At 70.4% G+C, this 14804-nt stretch overlaps 4 protein-coding genes across 6 annotated transcripts; 2 read left to right on the top strand and 2 right to left on the bottom strand.

Moving 5' to 3' along the window:
- The first annotated feature begins 321 nt into the window (after positions 1-321).
- On the top strand, positions 322-2471 carry AMT (aminomethyltransferase). 3 transcript variants are annotated; one of them, XM_086619101.1, is made up of 9 exons: positions 322-387; positions 445-606; positions 706-786; positions 889-1020; positions 1194-1272; positions 1446-1591; positions 1678-1858; positions 1986-2141; positions 2247-2471. In XM_086619101.1, exons 1-9 carry the CDS (start codon positions 322-324, stop codon positions 2423-2425), a joined length of 1182 nt encoding a protein of 393 aa, XP_086475227.1. In that variant the 3' UTR covers positions 2426-2471. The 3 variants fall into 3 exon arrangements, with proteins under 3 accessions (XP_086475227.1, XP_086475225.1, XP_086475226.1); XM_086619099.1 differs by having other exon boundaries at positions 322-606; positions 1678-1897; XM_086619100.1 differs by having other exon boundaries at positions 322-606.
- A 94-nt stretch (positions 2472-2565) lies between these two features.
- On the bottom strand, positions 2566-3546 carry TCTA (T cell leukemia translocation altered). Its single transcript, XM_086619222.1, has 2 exons — positions 3188-3546; positions 2566-2632 (listed from the first exon to the last, which is right to left on the bottom strand). The coding sequence occupies exons 1-2, from the start codon at positions 3544-3546 to the stop codon at positions 2590-2592; spliced, it is 402 nt and encodes a 133-aa protein (XP_086475348.1). The 3' UTR covers positions 2566-2589.
- Positions 3547-3724: 178 nt separating this feature from the next.
- On the top strand, positions 3725-11936 carry UBA7 (ubiquitin like modifier activating enzyme 7). Its single transcript, XM_086618795.1, has 24 exons — positions 3725-3765; positions 3836-4001; positions 4685-4819; positions 4887-4993; positions 5151-5241; positions 5349-5490; positions 5584-5681; positions 5801-5947; positions 6029-6187; positions 6387-6494; positions 6578-6658; positions 6748-6903; positions 7020-7185; positions 7262-7458; positions 7722-7786; positions 7949-8132; positions 8248-8322; positions 8641-8827; positions 9028-9137; positions 9251-9337; positions 9412-9603; positions 11207-11308; positions 11390-11490; positions 11777-11936. The coding sequence occupies exons 1-24, from the start codon at positions 3725-3727 to the stop codon at positions 11901-11903; spliced, it is 3024 nt and encodes a 1007-aa protein (XP_086474921.1). The 3' UTR covers positions 11904-11936.
- Positions 11937-12112: 176 nt separating this feature from the next.
- INKA1 (inka box actin regulator 1) lies at positions 12113-14396 on the bottom strand. The gene is made up of 2 exons (XM_086619221.1): positions 14346-14396; positions 12113-12994 (listed from the first exon to the last, which is right to left on the bottom strand). Exons 1-2 carry the CDS (start codon positions 14394-14396, stop codon positions 12113-12115), a joined length of 933 nt encoding a protein of 310 aa, XP_086475347.1.
- Positions 14397-14804: the final 408 nt, after the last annotated feature.

The raw sequence follows: 14804 nt of genomic DNA on the forward strand, positions 1-14804 counted from the left end.
GGTGCTGGGACCGGTGCCCTCCGCGCCCGGGGGGCTGGAGAGGTACCGGGGGGCGGCGGGGAGAGCCTCGGTCACGACTAAAAGCTGCTACCTTGGTCCTGCCTGTGCCCGCGTGTCTCTTTTGCGGGGAGAGGGGAAGGAAGGAGAATGGCCGAGCCCGGGCACGACCCGCACCCAGCATCCCCCCGCGCCGGCTGCCGGCGGCGGGGGAGGCGGTGCCGGTGTGCGGGGCGGGGCGGGGGCCGGCCGGACTCCATGTCCCAGGCGCCCCGGGGGCCGGCCCGGGCCGCGCCGTGCCAGGGAGGGAGGGAAGGAGGGAGGATGCTGCGGGCGGGCTGCCGCGCCGCGCTGCCCCGCCGGCCCCCGGGCTCCGCGCCGCTGAGCGGGGCGGGAGGGCAGCGCCCCGGGGGGACCGAGGCGGCGGCGGTGGCGGCGGGGGGGGAGCTGAAGCGGACGCCGCTGGACGCCCTGCACCGGTCCCGCGGCGGGCGGATGGTGCCGTTCGCCGGCTGGAGCCTGCCGCTGCACTACGGGCACGGCCACCTCCAGTCCCACCTGCACACCCGCCGCCGCTGCTCCCTCTTCGACGTCTCCCACATGCCGCAGGTAGCCGGGGCGGGATGGGGAGGTGGGTCCGGGGTGTGTGCACCCGGTGTGTAGGGGGTCACCCACACCACCTCACCCTCATCCCCCGGCCCCTTCCAGACCCGGGTGTACGGTCGGGACCGCGTCAGGTTCATGGAGAGCCTGGTGGTGGGGGACATCGCCGAGCTGAAGCTGGGACAGGTACGGGGCACTGGGGAGGGGGGGCATCGGGTGTCTGGTCGCTAGGGTACCCCAGGAGGGGCCAGGCAGCCTGCCCGCGCTCCCAAGGGCCACGTCCCGCAGGGCACCCTGACGCTGCTCACCAACGAGAGGGGCGGCATCGTGGACGACCTCATTGTCACCAACGCATCGGAAGATCACCTCTACGTGGTGTCCAATGCCGGCTGTGCCGACAAGGACTTGGCCATCATGAAGGTACGGGGCTGCCCAAGACCCGTGAGAGGTGGGGATGGCAGGGACGTGCAGTGGGAACGAGCCCCGTCACCTTTTGGTGACGTCCATGGCTGTGTGGGGCAAGCTGGTCATGGCCACGTGCAGGGCTGGCACCAGCCCAGCTGCCATGCCAGCAGCCCGTGTCACCCTGACAGGGCAGAGTGGCGGAGCTGCAGGCCACCGGCGGTGACGTCCAGCTGGAGGTGTCAGACAACGCGCTGCTGGCCCTGCAAGGTAGCGGGGCTCCGTGGGGGCTGGCACTGAGCATTGCTGCGTGGGGGTCTTGCCCTCGGTGTGTGCCACACTGCACCCCTCCTCCGGGTCCTCGCCCAATGGATGTCAGTGCCCTCCCCGTGTCCCCCCCTTCCCCAGACACTGTCATCCCCTAGAGCCACCTTTCTCCCCAGGTCCCTCCATGGCATGGGTGCTGCAGGCGGGGCTGTCGGATGACCTGGCCAAGCTGTCCTTCATGAACAGCATCACCACGACGGTCTTCAATGTGCCGGGCTGCCGGGTCACGCGCTGTGGCTACACCGGCGAGGATGGCGTGGAGGTATGCCAGGAGCCACGCTGGCACCCTCCTGCCGCGGTACCGAGGGCAACACCATGCCCCACTGACCCTGCCCATTCCCCCTGCAGATTTCGGTACCTGCGGGGCGGGCGGTGGAGTTGGCAGAGCGGCTGCTGGGTGTCCCTGAGGTGTGGCTGGCAGGGCTGGCGGCCAGGGACAGCCTGCGCCTCGAGGCCGGGCTCTGCCTCTATGGCAACGACATCGACGAGACCACGACGCCAGCCGAGGCCGGGCTGCTGTGGACCTTGGGTAGGTCGAGGCCACATCTGCCCCCACCTCCTCCTCGGGGTGGGCAGAGGGGTGAGTCCCACATCCCCAGTGGGGTGTAAGGGGACCAGGTGGGCATCGCCAACCCTCACCCATCTCTGCCCCACAGGGAAGCGCCGGCGCGCAGCCATGGACTTCCCCGGCGCAGCCATCATCATGGCGCAAGTGAAAGAGAAGCCGAAGCGCAAGCGCGTGGGGCTGACGTCGGTGGGACCCCCCATCCGGCCCCACATGGCCATCCTGGGCCCTGAGGGCACGCCTGTGGGTAGGTGGGGGAAGCAGGGCTGGCGTGGGCATGGCCCCGAGCTGCGCCCATGGCAGGGGAGGGCACTGGGCCTGCCAGCCCGCACTCACCTCCCCATGTCCCCAGGCACGGTGACCAGTGGCTGCCCCTCGCCCTCCCTGGGCAAGAACATCGCCATGGGCTACGTGGAGGCGGTGCACAGCCGTGCCGGCACCACGCTTACCGTCGAAGTGCGGAAGAAGCAGCACCCGGCCCTTGTCACCAAGATGCCCTTTGTGCCCACCCACTACTACATGGCCAAGTGAGGCCAGCACCCACCAAGGGCATGGCACCCTGGCCCCAATAAACACCCCTGCCCCACTCTCCTGGCCTCCTCTCCAGTGCCGGTGGCGGGTGCCAAAGCAAGGGGCAGCAGGTGGGACATAGCACTTTAATGGTACAGGCAGTGCCCGAGGGGTCCCAGCGTTCCTCACTCCCGGTGCGTCTTTGCTGGATCTACAGCTGAGCCATCCCTGCAAAAGATGGGCAGCGTGAGCACAGCTGGGGTGGCACTCCGGCACAGGGGGAGGGCACCTGCCTGCCTATGCAGGGCTAGGGCTGCACTTACTGGGGCGCACTGGTCTGAAGGCACAGCTGGCAGGGTGCTCACTGGGGTGCACTGGTTTGTGGGTGCAGCTGGGAGGGTGCTCACTGGGGTGCGGTGGGCTGGGTGCAGCTGGGAGGGCACTCACTGGGGTGCGCTGGGCTGGGTGCAGCTGGGAGCATGCTCACTGGGGTGCACTGGGCTGGGGGTGCAGCTGGGGGGCATTTGCTGGTGTGTGCAGGTCCAGGGGTGCAGCCAGGAGGGCACCCACGGGTGCACCGGTCTGGAGGCACAACCAGGAGGCCGCTCTCTGGGACATACTGGGATTTGGGGGGGGGGTGCTCACTGGGGTGCGCTGGGCCGGGGGTGCTGCCGGGAAAGCGCGGGCCGGGCCGTGGCGGAGGCCGCAGCGGGGCCGGCCGGGGCCGCGGGGAGGCCGCGGCGGGGGTTAACGGTTGCGGGGCGGGCAGCGGTCGGGACTCACCGGGGCGGGCAGAGCCGCTCGGCGGCGCCGTTGCGTCCGGCGGGGCCGGCGGGGGAGAGGGAGTGTGCGCGGGGCCGGGCGGGCGCGGCGCCGGGAGCAGAAGCGGTGCCGAGTCCCACACCGGTGCCGGGGGACCGGCGGCCGGAGGGCCCCGTCCGGTAGCAGAGCGCGGCCACCGCCTCGCCGTAGGCGCGCCAGGCCAGGCGGACACCCAGCAGGCTGAGGCCCAGCCAGAGCAGCAGCAGCTGGCACAGCGCGGCCCGCACGTCCTGCGCCGCCCACTCGGCCGCCAGCTCCCGGCCCAGCGCGCCCAGGGTCCGCCACGGTGCCTGCCAGTCCGCAGCCGCCGCCGCCGCCATGGCTGCGCGGCCGGAGCGGGGCCTCGCGGGTGGGCGGGGCCTCCGCTGGGCGGGGCCACCGGGAGCGGGCCCGTCACGGGGCGGGGCCTCCATAAGGGGGCGGGGCCTTGGTGGTGGGCGGGGCCTTCGGCGATGAGCTCTGGCTGGGGGCGGGGCCTGAGCGGTGGGCGCGGCCGCCATGGCGGGCAGGGGCGAGGAGGGGCTGTACTCGCGGCAGCTGTGCGTGCGGGCACCGGGCACCGGGCACCGGGGAAGCCTCCGGGCCCCGCTGACGGCTTCTGCCCCGCAGGTACGTGCTGGGCGGCGGCGCGCGGCGGCTGGCCGGGGCGGCGGTGCTGGTGTCGGGGCTGCGCGGGACGGGAGCGCAGGCGGCGGCGGCGCTGGTGCTGGCGGGGACCGGGCGCGTCGTCCTGCACGATCGCGGCGCCGCCTGCACCGCCGACCGCGCCCAGCAGGTACTGGCGGGGTCGGGAGCGGGGCGTGGCTACGGGCACGGGTAGGGGCGGGGGGTCCCGTAACGGGTACAGATACAGGTGAGGGTCTCGGTAACGGGTACAAGTGGGGATGCTGGGAGTGGGTGCAGATATGGGTGGGGATCCTGGTAATGGATGCGGGCAGGGGTCTTGGTAACGGGTTGAAGTACGGGCAGGGTCCCAGTCATGGGTATGGGTACGGGCAGAGTTCCCACTAATGGGTACAGGTACAGGCAGGGGTCCCAGTAATGGGTACAAGTATGGCCAGGGGTCCCCATAGTGGATATGAGTACAGACGGGGGTCCCGGTAATGGGTACAGGTACAGCTGGGGATCCCAGTACTGGGTATGAGTGTGGGTGGAGGTGACGGTGTGGGTGCTGCTGGGGGATCCCTGTTGCAGGTATGGGTGTGGAGTGGGGGGCTCCCAGTAACGGGTAAAGGCTGGGGATCCTAGTAAGGAGTGTGGAATGGGAGGTCCTTGTCATGGGTATGGCCCAGGGTGCCCCTCATCATCATGGGTAGGGCCCATGGGGAGTCCTATGTCATGGGCATGGTCCTCAGCAGAGGACCCCCCACCAGTGCGAGCAGGACCCTGTGGAGTACCCCGCTGTGGCGGGCAGCATCCCAAACCCACAGGGTGCCCTTCCATGTGCCCACCCTGCAGTTCCTCTTGGTGGAAAGCGATGTAGGCCAGAACCGCGCTGAGGCATCCCAGTGGGCCCTGGCTGAGCTGAACCCCCGCGTGGAGGTGTCAGCTCACACCGGGGAGCTGTCGGAGGCCTTCCTCGCCTCCTTCCAGGTGAGCCCCCACCCCTGCGCCCCAGGGCCCCCTGGGACAGTGGCTCCTGCTGACAGCCCTGGTGCAGGTGGTGGTGCTGACCGAGTCCCCACTGGAGGAGCAGCTCCGTGTCGGGGACTTCTGCCATGCCCGGGGCATTCACTTCATCGTGGCTGATGCCAAGGGGCTGGCGGGGTAAGGGATGTCTGCCACAGGGACCTGCTACTGGCTCCGGGTCACCTTGTCCCCAGAGCCCCAGCCCTGCTCTGCAGCCCATGGCCCTGTCCCCAACGGGGACTTGGGCAGCTTGGTGAGGCGGCTCCCCTGGCAAAACCCCGTCGATCCTCTGCAGGCAGCTGTTCTGCGACTTTGGAGAGCACTTCGTTGTTGAAGACCCAGCGGAAGGGGACCCTACATGTGCCGCTGTGCAGCACATCTCCCAGGTAGGAGGACAGCCTCAGCAGGCTCTCCTGAAACGCCGCTGCCTCCTCCGGTAGCTTTATGCCACGCGGGTCCCGTCCCCTGCCCTCATGTCCCTTCACCTGCCCAGGGCAACCCAGGCGTCGTGACGTACATGAGGGCAGAGAACAGCTACGGCCACCTCTTCTGCGACGGTGACCTGGTGACGTTTTCCGGCGTGGAGGGGATGACGGAGCTGAATGGCCGGGAGCCCGTCCCCGTGCGCGTGCTGGGTGAGCAGCCCAAGGGGTCCCAGCTGCCCTGGCCTGGGGTCGGGGAACTCCCTGGGTCCTTAGCAGTGTGATGTCTGTCCCCCTCATTTCCAGATGCCTTCCGGCTGGAGATCGGCGACACCAGCTCCTTCTCACCCTACCGCTGCGGCGGGCTGGTCTCACAGGTGCGGCTGCCCCAGGCGCACTCCTACGTAAGTCCCCCCCTTGGCCCCGTGGTGTTGCTGCCTGGGCTGGGGCACCGCTGCGCCGTGCTGTGCTGTGCCCTCACCCCGGCAAGGCGCTCGCCCCAGCCCTGGTGCTGTGCCGGCAGGAGCCCCTGCGCCAGGCGCTGGCAGAGCCCAAGATCCAGGTGGCGAATCCCAAGGAGCTGCTGCGCAGCCGCAGCCTGCATGCTGCCTTCCAGGCCCTGCACGCTTTCCGTGGGGAGCAGGGTCGCCTGCCCCGGCCCAGGGCACCAGTGAGTTCCGTCCTGCCCCTGCCTGGCACCCCTGGCCCCCCGCCACCCTGCCTGGGGCTGCCCTCGCCCCTCTGCCTGCAGGTGGACGCCGAGCGAGTGCTGGAGCTGGCGCGGAGCCTGGGTACGCAGCAGGGTCCCCTGGACGAGGACGTCGTGCGAGCCTTTGCCAGCGTGAGCACGGGGGACCTGTGCCCCGTGGCCGCCATCATTGGGGCCCTGGCAGCCCAGGAGGTGTTGAAGGTGAGCGGGGTGGGGGGTCCCCAGGTCCAGGGGTTCCTGCTGGGCCGGGACGCAGCTCCGCACGGCTGTCTGGCGGGTTGGGTGACCACGAGAGGGCACTTGCTGCCCGACTGGGGACACCGGGCCAGGCAGCAGGGCTGGGGTGGGGTACGGGGGGACCCCGCTGGCTACCGAACCGCCAGGGCCCCGTTTGCTCCAGGCCATCACTGGAAAGTTCCTGCCCCTGGACCAGTGGTTGTACTTTGATGCCCTGGAGTGCCTGGCACTGGAGGGGGCCGCGCAGCTGACGGAGGAGGACTGTGCCCCGGTGAGAGCATGTGCCAGGAGCCCCTCCCGGGTGCCGGGGGTGTCACGGCCGCCCACGCTCACGCAGCTCCTCCGTCCTCGCAGAGGGGCTCTCGCTATGACGGCCAGATCGCTGTCTTCGGGGCCGCCTTCCAGGAGCAGCTGGGTCACCAGAAGTACTTGGTGGTGAGCTGAGGCACGCGCCGTGGTGCCGGGAGAGGCTGAGGAGCCGCTGGAAGGTGCTGTGGGGAGCTGCAGCGGCTCTGCCCCGGCAGGTGGGAGCCGGTGCCATCGGCTGTGAGCTGCTGAAAAACTTTGCCATGATGGGGCTGGCAGCGGGCCCAGGCGGAGACCTCACTGTCACCGACATGGACATCGTGGCCCTCTCCAACCTCCATCGGCAGCTTCTCTACCGCTCCGTGGATATATCGGTGAGGCACCATGAGGTGGGGGCCAAGCTTCCCCCAAAGGGCACCTTGGCTGTCCTGGGGGCTCCCCAGGGCTACGGGGTGGGGGAGAGCTGCCCACCCACTCTCTGCCCTGGCAGAAGCCGAAGTCGGTGGTGGCGGCGGCAGCCGTGCGGCGCATGAACCCCGACGTCAGGGTGACGGCTCACCAGAACCAGGTGGGGCCTGCCACCGAGCTGCTCTACGGGAACGACTTCTTCCAGCGCCTGGATGGCGTCGCCAGCGCCCTGGACACACTGGAGGCCCGTGAGTGCCAGCGGGGAGAAGGGGGCTGAGCCCCGGCTGTACCCCCCGGCTTCCCAGCACCCCTGGCTCCCTGCAGGTGCCTACTTGGAGAGCCGCTGCCTCCGCTGCCTCACACCGCTGCTGGACTCGGGCACGGAGGGGCCGCGGGGGAATGTGCTGGCCATGGTGCCCTTCCTGACCAAGCCACCGGAGCCAGCCAGCACCCCTGATGATGGCACCTTCCCCCTCTGCACCCTGCGGAACTTCCCCCGCACCATCCAGCACACACTGCAGGTAGGCTGTGCCGCGCCGGCCCCGGCACCCAGCAAGGAAACCCTGGTATCTTTGTCTTCCTTTCCCATTTCCCCCTCTGGCCACGTCCCAGCAGTGGGCCACGGGCAGGATACGGCCCCAGCTGCTTCCTGCTGGCAGCCTGAGCTCTGCCTCCGGCCTCGGCCCCAGCACAGGCTCTCCCTCCCCCTGGGCTTGGTCTGGGGGTCCCCAGGGATGAGAAGGGGTGTTCCCAGTGCTCATCCCCTGCTCCTCCTCCTCCTCAGTGGGCCCGTGATGAGTTTGAGGAGCTCTTCCAGCTGCCTGCGGAGCACGTCAACCGGTTCATGGAGTGAGTGAGCTTGGGGGATTGGCACTGGGAGAGTGGCTGCCGGCCCTGCTGGGGCACTGCCCCCCCCTGCCAGGGATGGCGACAGGGGGACAGACCACTGCATCCCGCTTGGGGCGTCCTGCGGGATTGCTCCCGGGACAGCAGCGATGTCTGGTTTTGCAGAGACCCGGCTTTCCCGGAGCAGCTGCCGGCAGGGAAGGCCCTGGACGTCCTGGAGCAAGTGTGGGGTAGCCTGCGGGAGCGGCCGCGGGACTGGCGGGACTGCGTGCTCTGGGCCCGACGGCACTGGCAGAGCCGCTACCACGACGCCATCGCCCAGCTGCTGCACACCTTCCCCCCGGAGCACGTGAGCCCAGCGCCCATGGGGCTGGCACCCCCTGCTCCCTCTCCTCTCTGCTGGCTGCCCCGCCGTAGCCGGGAGGGACACGTCTCCAGGCCTGACTCTGCTCTCCCTGTGCCAGGAAGCCAGCCCGGGTGTCCCCTTCTGGTCAGGGGACAAGAGCTGTCCCCATCCGCTGATGTTCGACCCCGACAACGTGAGTGCAGGGGAGAGCCCTGGGGTCCCCCACCGGGGATGGTGTGGGCAGGGGGGAGCCGAACCTGTGCCGAGGATGCGATGGCTGCTGGACCATAGCTGTGCTCCACTTGCCTGGGGCTGCAGATCCTGCGCTGGGGCTGTCTCCGTCCCCCGACTGGCCAGGGCACTGCTGGGCACAGCCCACGCGTGCTTTGTGGCTGGAGGAGGAGGAAGAGGAGGAGGGGCACCTCCATTTCCACCTCGGGGCAAAGCGGGCAGCCTTTGGCCGTGGGAGCGAGTGGGCCACCCCAGCTGCCCAGGCGCTCTGTCCCCACAGGACACACACCTGGAGTACATCCTGGCCACTGCCCGCCTCTTTGCCCAAACACATAAGGTGCTGCCATGCAGCGACCGGGTGGCTGCCCAGACTATCCTCCGCAGCGTGGTCCTGCCACCCTTCGTGCCCCGGGAGGGGCTCCAGATCCCCCTCACAGAGGAGCAGGAGGAGGCACAGGTGCCTGCGGGTGAGGCTTCTGGGTCTCCGGGTCCCCCGAGGCATGTCCCCAGGTCCAGTGTGGTGGCGGTGGGGCTCCAGTGCTGCTTGTCCCTGCCCCGGCACCCAGGAGGACTTGGACCCAGAGAAGGAGCACCGTGCTCTCCAGGGCTGTGCCCTCTGCAGCACCACAGTGCAGGGGTACCACCCCGGGGATCCCTGTGCCCCCAGATCCCCAGCAGCTGGCAGAGCTCACCCAGGAGCTGGCACAGTGGAGACAGGAGCTGGTAGGAGGTGAGGAGATGCAAGTGCCCCTGATGGAGCCCATCCACTTCGAGAAGGTACCGGGGCTGGGCAGGCGGCCCTGTTCCCCTCAGGGGGTTGATGGCAGCTAGTCCCTGTGGGACACCGATGTCCCCATGAGATGCTGATGTCCCCATGCTCTTCCCTGCAGGACGACGACATCCACGTGGACTTTATCACAGCGGCGTCCAACCTGCGTGCGGAGAACTACGGCATCCCCCCCGCCGACTGGCTGACGGTGAGAGGGGCAGTCCTTGGGTCAAGGGTCCCCATCCCATGTGAGACAGCCAGTGACATCCCTCCTGTCCTCAGAGCAAGCGGATCGCTGGGCGGATCGTGCCTGCTATCATCACCACCACGGCAGCTGTGGCCGGGCTGGCATGCCTGGAGGTCTACAAGCTGGTGTGGAGGTGCCAGGACCTCAGCTGCTACCGCAACAGCAACCTCAACCTGTCCAGCTGCCTGCTGCTCCGCGCACAGCCCTCGCCATCCCTCACCTACTGGGTAGGACCCTCTCTCCCGGGGCAGGGCAGGGCGGGATGCCCAGGGGGCTCGGGGTGCCCCAGCTCCCAGTGGCAGCCCAGGAGCAAGGAGGTGGCCGTGCAGGAGGGGCATCCCTGGCCTTGGGGCTCTGGAAAGAGATCCAGGTGCCGCCGTGGGCCGGGCACACTGCCAGGCACTGACGAACCGGCTTCTTCCTGTGGCCACCCCCCTGGTACCCAGCCACTGCCACTGTCCCCCTCACCCCAACTTCAGGCCCAAGTGGGGTGCTCCGGGGCACCCATGGGGCAGAGGTAGCCCCACAGCGGGCCCCACGGCAAGCCCTGCAGCTGAGGAGTGGGAGGGCTGCGGCAGCCGCGCACATCTGGCTTATGGAAACCAGCTGCAGCAGCCGGAGAGCAGCTGGCACCGGGCCGGCAAGGGCTGCCCGGGGGGAGCAGGGCTGGGGGTCCCGGCAGCCGGGGGCCAGGCTGCAGCCGCTCTGCCGGGGAGGGGAAGTGGGGGCGGGGGCAGCCCCAGATTGGGACCGTCTGGGCGATAGAGGCCCCTTTGTCTGGGGGTTTATGGCGTGCGAGGCCGCGCTTCCGGCACGGCAGGAAGCGCCGATTGGAACCAGATTGGCCTGGGGGGCCCAGGGCCGGGGGCAGGAAGAGGGGGAGGGAGGTGCCTTCACTGCTTCGCCCGGCTCCAGCAACGCTTCAGTCTGCCCAGCCGCCCCACGGCACCCCTGCACCCTGCGGGCTGCCAGGCCTCATGCCCACCCGGCCGTGATGCCCGAGGTTGGCACTGTCCTTGGGTGGAGGATGGTGCTGGGGCTGGCCATGCCCTCTGGTCCCTGCAGCAGCACTCGCCAGCTCCATGTCCCATGGCGAGGACATGCCTGGCCGCTTGGCCGCGGCGGGAGCGCATGTCCCCCAGACCCGCTCAGCGTGACCTGCGGTCCTGCAGGGACCCGGGGATCCCACCTTGGCGGGCAGCCTCGGCCAAGGGGACGGGCTTTCGGGAGTGCTGGGATGGGCAGTGGCATTCCCTCCGCCTGGGTTACCATGCTGCCCCAGCAAGGATGGGGTTAAGGGCTTCCCACCCCGGTGGGATAAGCCAGGCAGCAGAAGGCAGGAGGTGAGAAGGCAGCAGAAGGCAGGAGGGGAGAGTGGCCAGGTGCGAACACCCCTTCCCACGCTGGGCAGTGACTGGTGCTGCCCGCAGCGAGGGCAGATGGCGGGGCGGCCATGCCAGACGGTGTGGGGCCACAGCCAGCCCTCGAGGTCGGCGCCTCGCTGGTCCCCTTGGGCTAGAGTCAGGGTTGGGGTCGGGGGGGCCACGGGCGTGAGAAGAGGCGATTGTGTGGGGCTGGGCAGCGCTTCAATGGCCCCTTTGTGCGCCTGTCCTGGCCCGGGGCTGGGGGCAGCACCAGCCCCACGCCAACCCTGGCCCCTGCAGTGCTGGGGGGATGGCTGTGCTCCCCAAACCTCTGCGGTGCCCCCCGTCCCCCTGCCCCCAGACTGGTCCCTTTTTCTGCCCTGCTGGACCCCAGCGCTCATGCCCTGCCAGTCCCTGCACTGTGGGGTGCCAGTGCCGGCTGCCACCCCACACCTCCCCTTTGCAGTACGGCGGGCGGGAGTGGAGCTGCTGGGACCGGCTGGAGATGCGAGCAGTCAGCGCAGATGGGCAGGACATGACAGTGCAGGAGGTGCTGGACTGGCTGCAGGTGAGGCCGGCATGGGCAAGCACCCAGCTTGGGTGACCCCTGAAGGGTGCAGGGCCGGATCCTGACACCCACCTCTCACAGATGACTCACGGCTGGACTGTCACCACACTCCTGCACGGCTACACCATGCTCTATGACAGCAAGGCGGATGAAGCGACACGGGCCAGGCAGCGGGCGCAGCGGTAGGTCCCCAGCGCCAGGGCCCGATCCTGCTCTGGGGTCGGGGCGGTGCTGCCAGACCCCCTTCTCCCTCCACCCTGAGCCACTCCAGCTGCAGCCCAGCTCCCAGCCGGCTGCTGGATAAACATCCTGCCGGCAGCGTTTCCCGTGGCGGGACCCCTGCCCGGCCCCTCGCTCCCAGCCTCTGCGCCCTCCCAGCTTGGCCGGGTGCCCCGGACGGGCCTTGGCCCCCCTGGGGTGCACGGCCAAGCTGAGGGAACAAGCCTGTGTCCCCAAACCCCCTTTCAGGTTATCGGAGAACCTGGAGGATGCTGGGGAGCCACGACGGCAGGAGCTGAAGCTGTGCTACGTGTGTGAGGGAGAGGATGGTGAGGCTGAAGATGCTTCTCCCCCTCTCTTCTGCTCCCTACCCTGAGTTGGGGGGCTGGCCCCCCTGTGCTCCATGCAATAAAAGCTGCAGATGAGCTGTAGTGCATCAGGCCTCATTGCAAAAAATCCCCCTGCCTGGCTCTGCCCCGAGTCGGGGTGCAGGCAGAGCCCCCCAACCCCACCCCAATAAACATCGCTGCGCCCATATCGTACAAAACCAGGGTTTATTTACAGCGGAGGAGGGTGCGGGCATGGCTAAATGTAGCCGATAACGTCGTTGCAGATGATGGGCTGGCGGCTGCGGCTGTTCATGAGGGCGGTGAAACGGTGGAAGTCCGTGGCCAGCTGGGCGATGTTGCTGTGGGACTGGTGGAAGCAGGCGCCTTTGGGTTGCCCCCCCAGCCCCAGGGGGCAGGAGAAACGTTTGGTGGCTTCGCGGCCCCCCGACCGGGCACTCTCGGTCCCCCGGGGCCGGGCCATGTTGGCCAGTTTGCGGCGTACATTGCCCGAGAGGCTGAGCAGGAAGGCGGGGGGCTTGGCCAGCCGGCGAGAGGGCTCGGCAGGGGTTTGGCGCCGGGTTTCGGCACCCACCTCGGGCAGGTCCATCCAGTTCTCCACCAGGTCGGCAAAGCAGTTGTCGCCCAGCACCAAGGGCTGCCGGTTCCGGCTCTGCGACAGCAGTGCCACAGTCCAGTCCTGCGTGTCAGCAGGCTCCAGCGCCCGCCACTGCTCCAGGCAGGCGTCCGAGGTGGATTTGGGGCGGGCGCGGCGGGCAGGAGCGGGTGGTGGGGCAGCAGGGCCCGCAGAGAGCCGGTGCGCCCGCTGGCAGGGCGGTGGGTGCCGGCGCCGCACGGGCACTTCTTCCTCCCGCCACGTGCCCCCTGATGCCTCCGAGTACCCCGAGTCGAACTCCAGGCTGCGCTCGCTGGCTGGGGGGGAGCGGGCGGCCAGGCCCCCCCCACCCTCCTCCTCCTCACCCCCTGGCTCCAGGCTGCAGGCCGAGTCCGCTGCCGAGCTGGGGCGCACGGGGCACGGAGGGCGGGGGGCCAGCCCTGGCACCCCTCCGGCGTGGTGCGACGCTGGCCGCGTGCCGTGCATGTGCGCCCGTGACGTCGCCCCCACCTCTCGCTGGCACTGCTGGGGGGAAAGGGCAGAGGTCAGGGTAGCCGTCCGCCGTCCCACCCCGCTGGCACCCCGTGCCCCAGAGCTTGGGGGCGGGGGGCTTCACTCGCTGGAGCCAGGCGTGCAGCGGGGGGCAGGGAGCAGGGCGCAGGCCCTGGCTTGCCTGCAGCCCCGGGTCCCGCTTTCCTGCGGCTCCTGCACGGAGCAGGCCGGCGTGCAGCGGCATGTCGGGTGAGCAAGCAGGCACCCAGCCCCAGCCGTGCCTGCGGGAAATGACACAGGGCCACGGCACGTAGGAGCCGGGCGCCCCGCTGCCCCCCACACACACCCCCCACCCCCGCTGGGCCCCCCCCAGTTCTGCAGCTGGGACACCCCACCAGCAGGACCCCGCTCGATGGTGCAGGGTCAGCTGCAGCCCCGGGGGCACCCACGGGTGCTGGGGTGGGGCGCTTCCCCCCCTCGCTGTGCGTTGGCAGCGCCACCCCACCCAACCTGTGCCCTCCAGCCGGGGACACCCCGGATGACGTCAGGGTGCAGCCAGGCCTGCGCCCACGGCCAGGGCCCCCCCGAAAAAGCGCCGGGGGTGCGTGGGGGGGCCAAGGCTGCCCGGGCTGAACGGAGCGCGGCCCGGCGGGCGCTGGAAGGGGCGGTTGGCTCCCGCAGCCGGGCCGCTCCTCGCTCTTCAATTCCTATTGTCTGAACCCAAAAGCAGGGTGTTACGTCCGCTTTCCTTTCCGCGCTGGAGGTGCGAGAAGCCAAGCGAGCAGGGGGGGATCGCTCCTCCGTCCTGATAAAGCGGCCCCTCCGGCCCGCCCCGACGGAGCTGCTGGCCCGGCTGTCCCGCTCCCCGTCCCGCTCCCCGTCCCGGTCCCCGTCCCCCTCCCTGCTGGCTGAGACCCTCTCAGCCAAGCCCTGCTGGCGACGTGCCACCGCTCCGAGCCGCCCTGGCCCGGCACTGGCCCGGGACGCCGACGCACCCGGCCGCGGGGAGCCGGGCTGGCGTGCGGCAGGCCCGGGGGAGCCGGCTGGGCCACCCTGTCACCGCCGGTCCCCTCGGGGCAGCCCGGACGGGGCGGCAGGGTGGCAGCTCCGGGGTGGTGATGCCGCTGGCAGCCCGACGGCTGGACGCCGCGGCCCTCGGCCACCCGCGTCCCGCGGCCACCCGTGCCCCCGCTGCCACCCGCGTCCCACCGGTCGCCCGCGTCCCACCGGACGCCCGCGTCTCCCGCGCCGCCTTGGCCTTGCGCGTGATGTCACGGTGCTGATGTCACTGGCAGCACCCTGACATCACGGCAATGCCCAGACGCTGTGGCGGGGCGCGGGAAGGGTGGCCCCGTCCCCTCCCGATGCCCGCGGCGGCACTCACCCGGTCGGCGCAGAGCTGGCCCGGGCAGGCGTCCGGGCGGGCGCTGTGCATGCCCGGCCCGGCCCTGCGCCCGGCCCCGCTCCCGGTCCCGCCGGTGGCGGTGCCGGTGCCGGTGGCGGCGGCGGTGGCGGAGCAGCAGCGGAGCGCGGAGCAGCGCCCGGCCGTGCCCGCCGCCTCCCGGCGCTGCCTGGGCGGCACCGCCCCGCCCCGCCGCAGCCAATGGGGCCGCCGTAACGTGAGCCCGGCCCGCACCGGCACCGGCACCGCCGCCCCGGGGCTCCGCCCCGCCGCCTCGGGGCCCCGCGCCGGGCACTACCCGGCCACGGGCACAGCAGGACCGGGCGCCGCTGGGCGAGGCCGGGACCCGGTGGCCCGGTCGGCAGCACTCCCGCCCCGCGGGCACCGGGGGTCCCGGGAAGGCTCGGCAGGAAAGAGGGCAGCCCCGTGACAGGGCCCCGG

The sequence above is a fragment of the Tauraco erythrolophus genome, chromosome 12 (genome assembly GCF_009769465.1).
Source record: "Tauraco erythrolophus isolate bTauEry1 chromosome 12, bTauEry1.pri, whole genome shotgun sequence".
NCBI lineage: Eukaryota > Metazoa > Chordata > Aves > Musophagiformes > Musophagidae > Tauraco > Tauraco erythrolophus.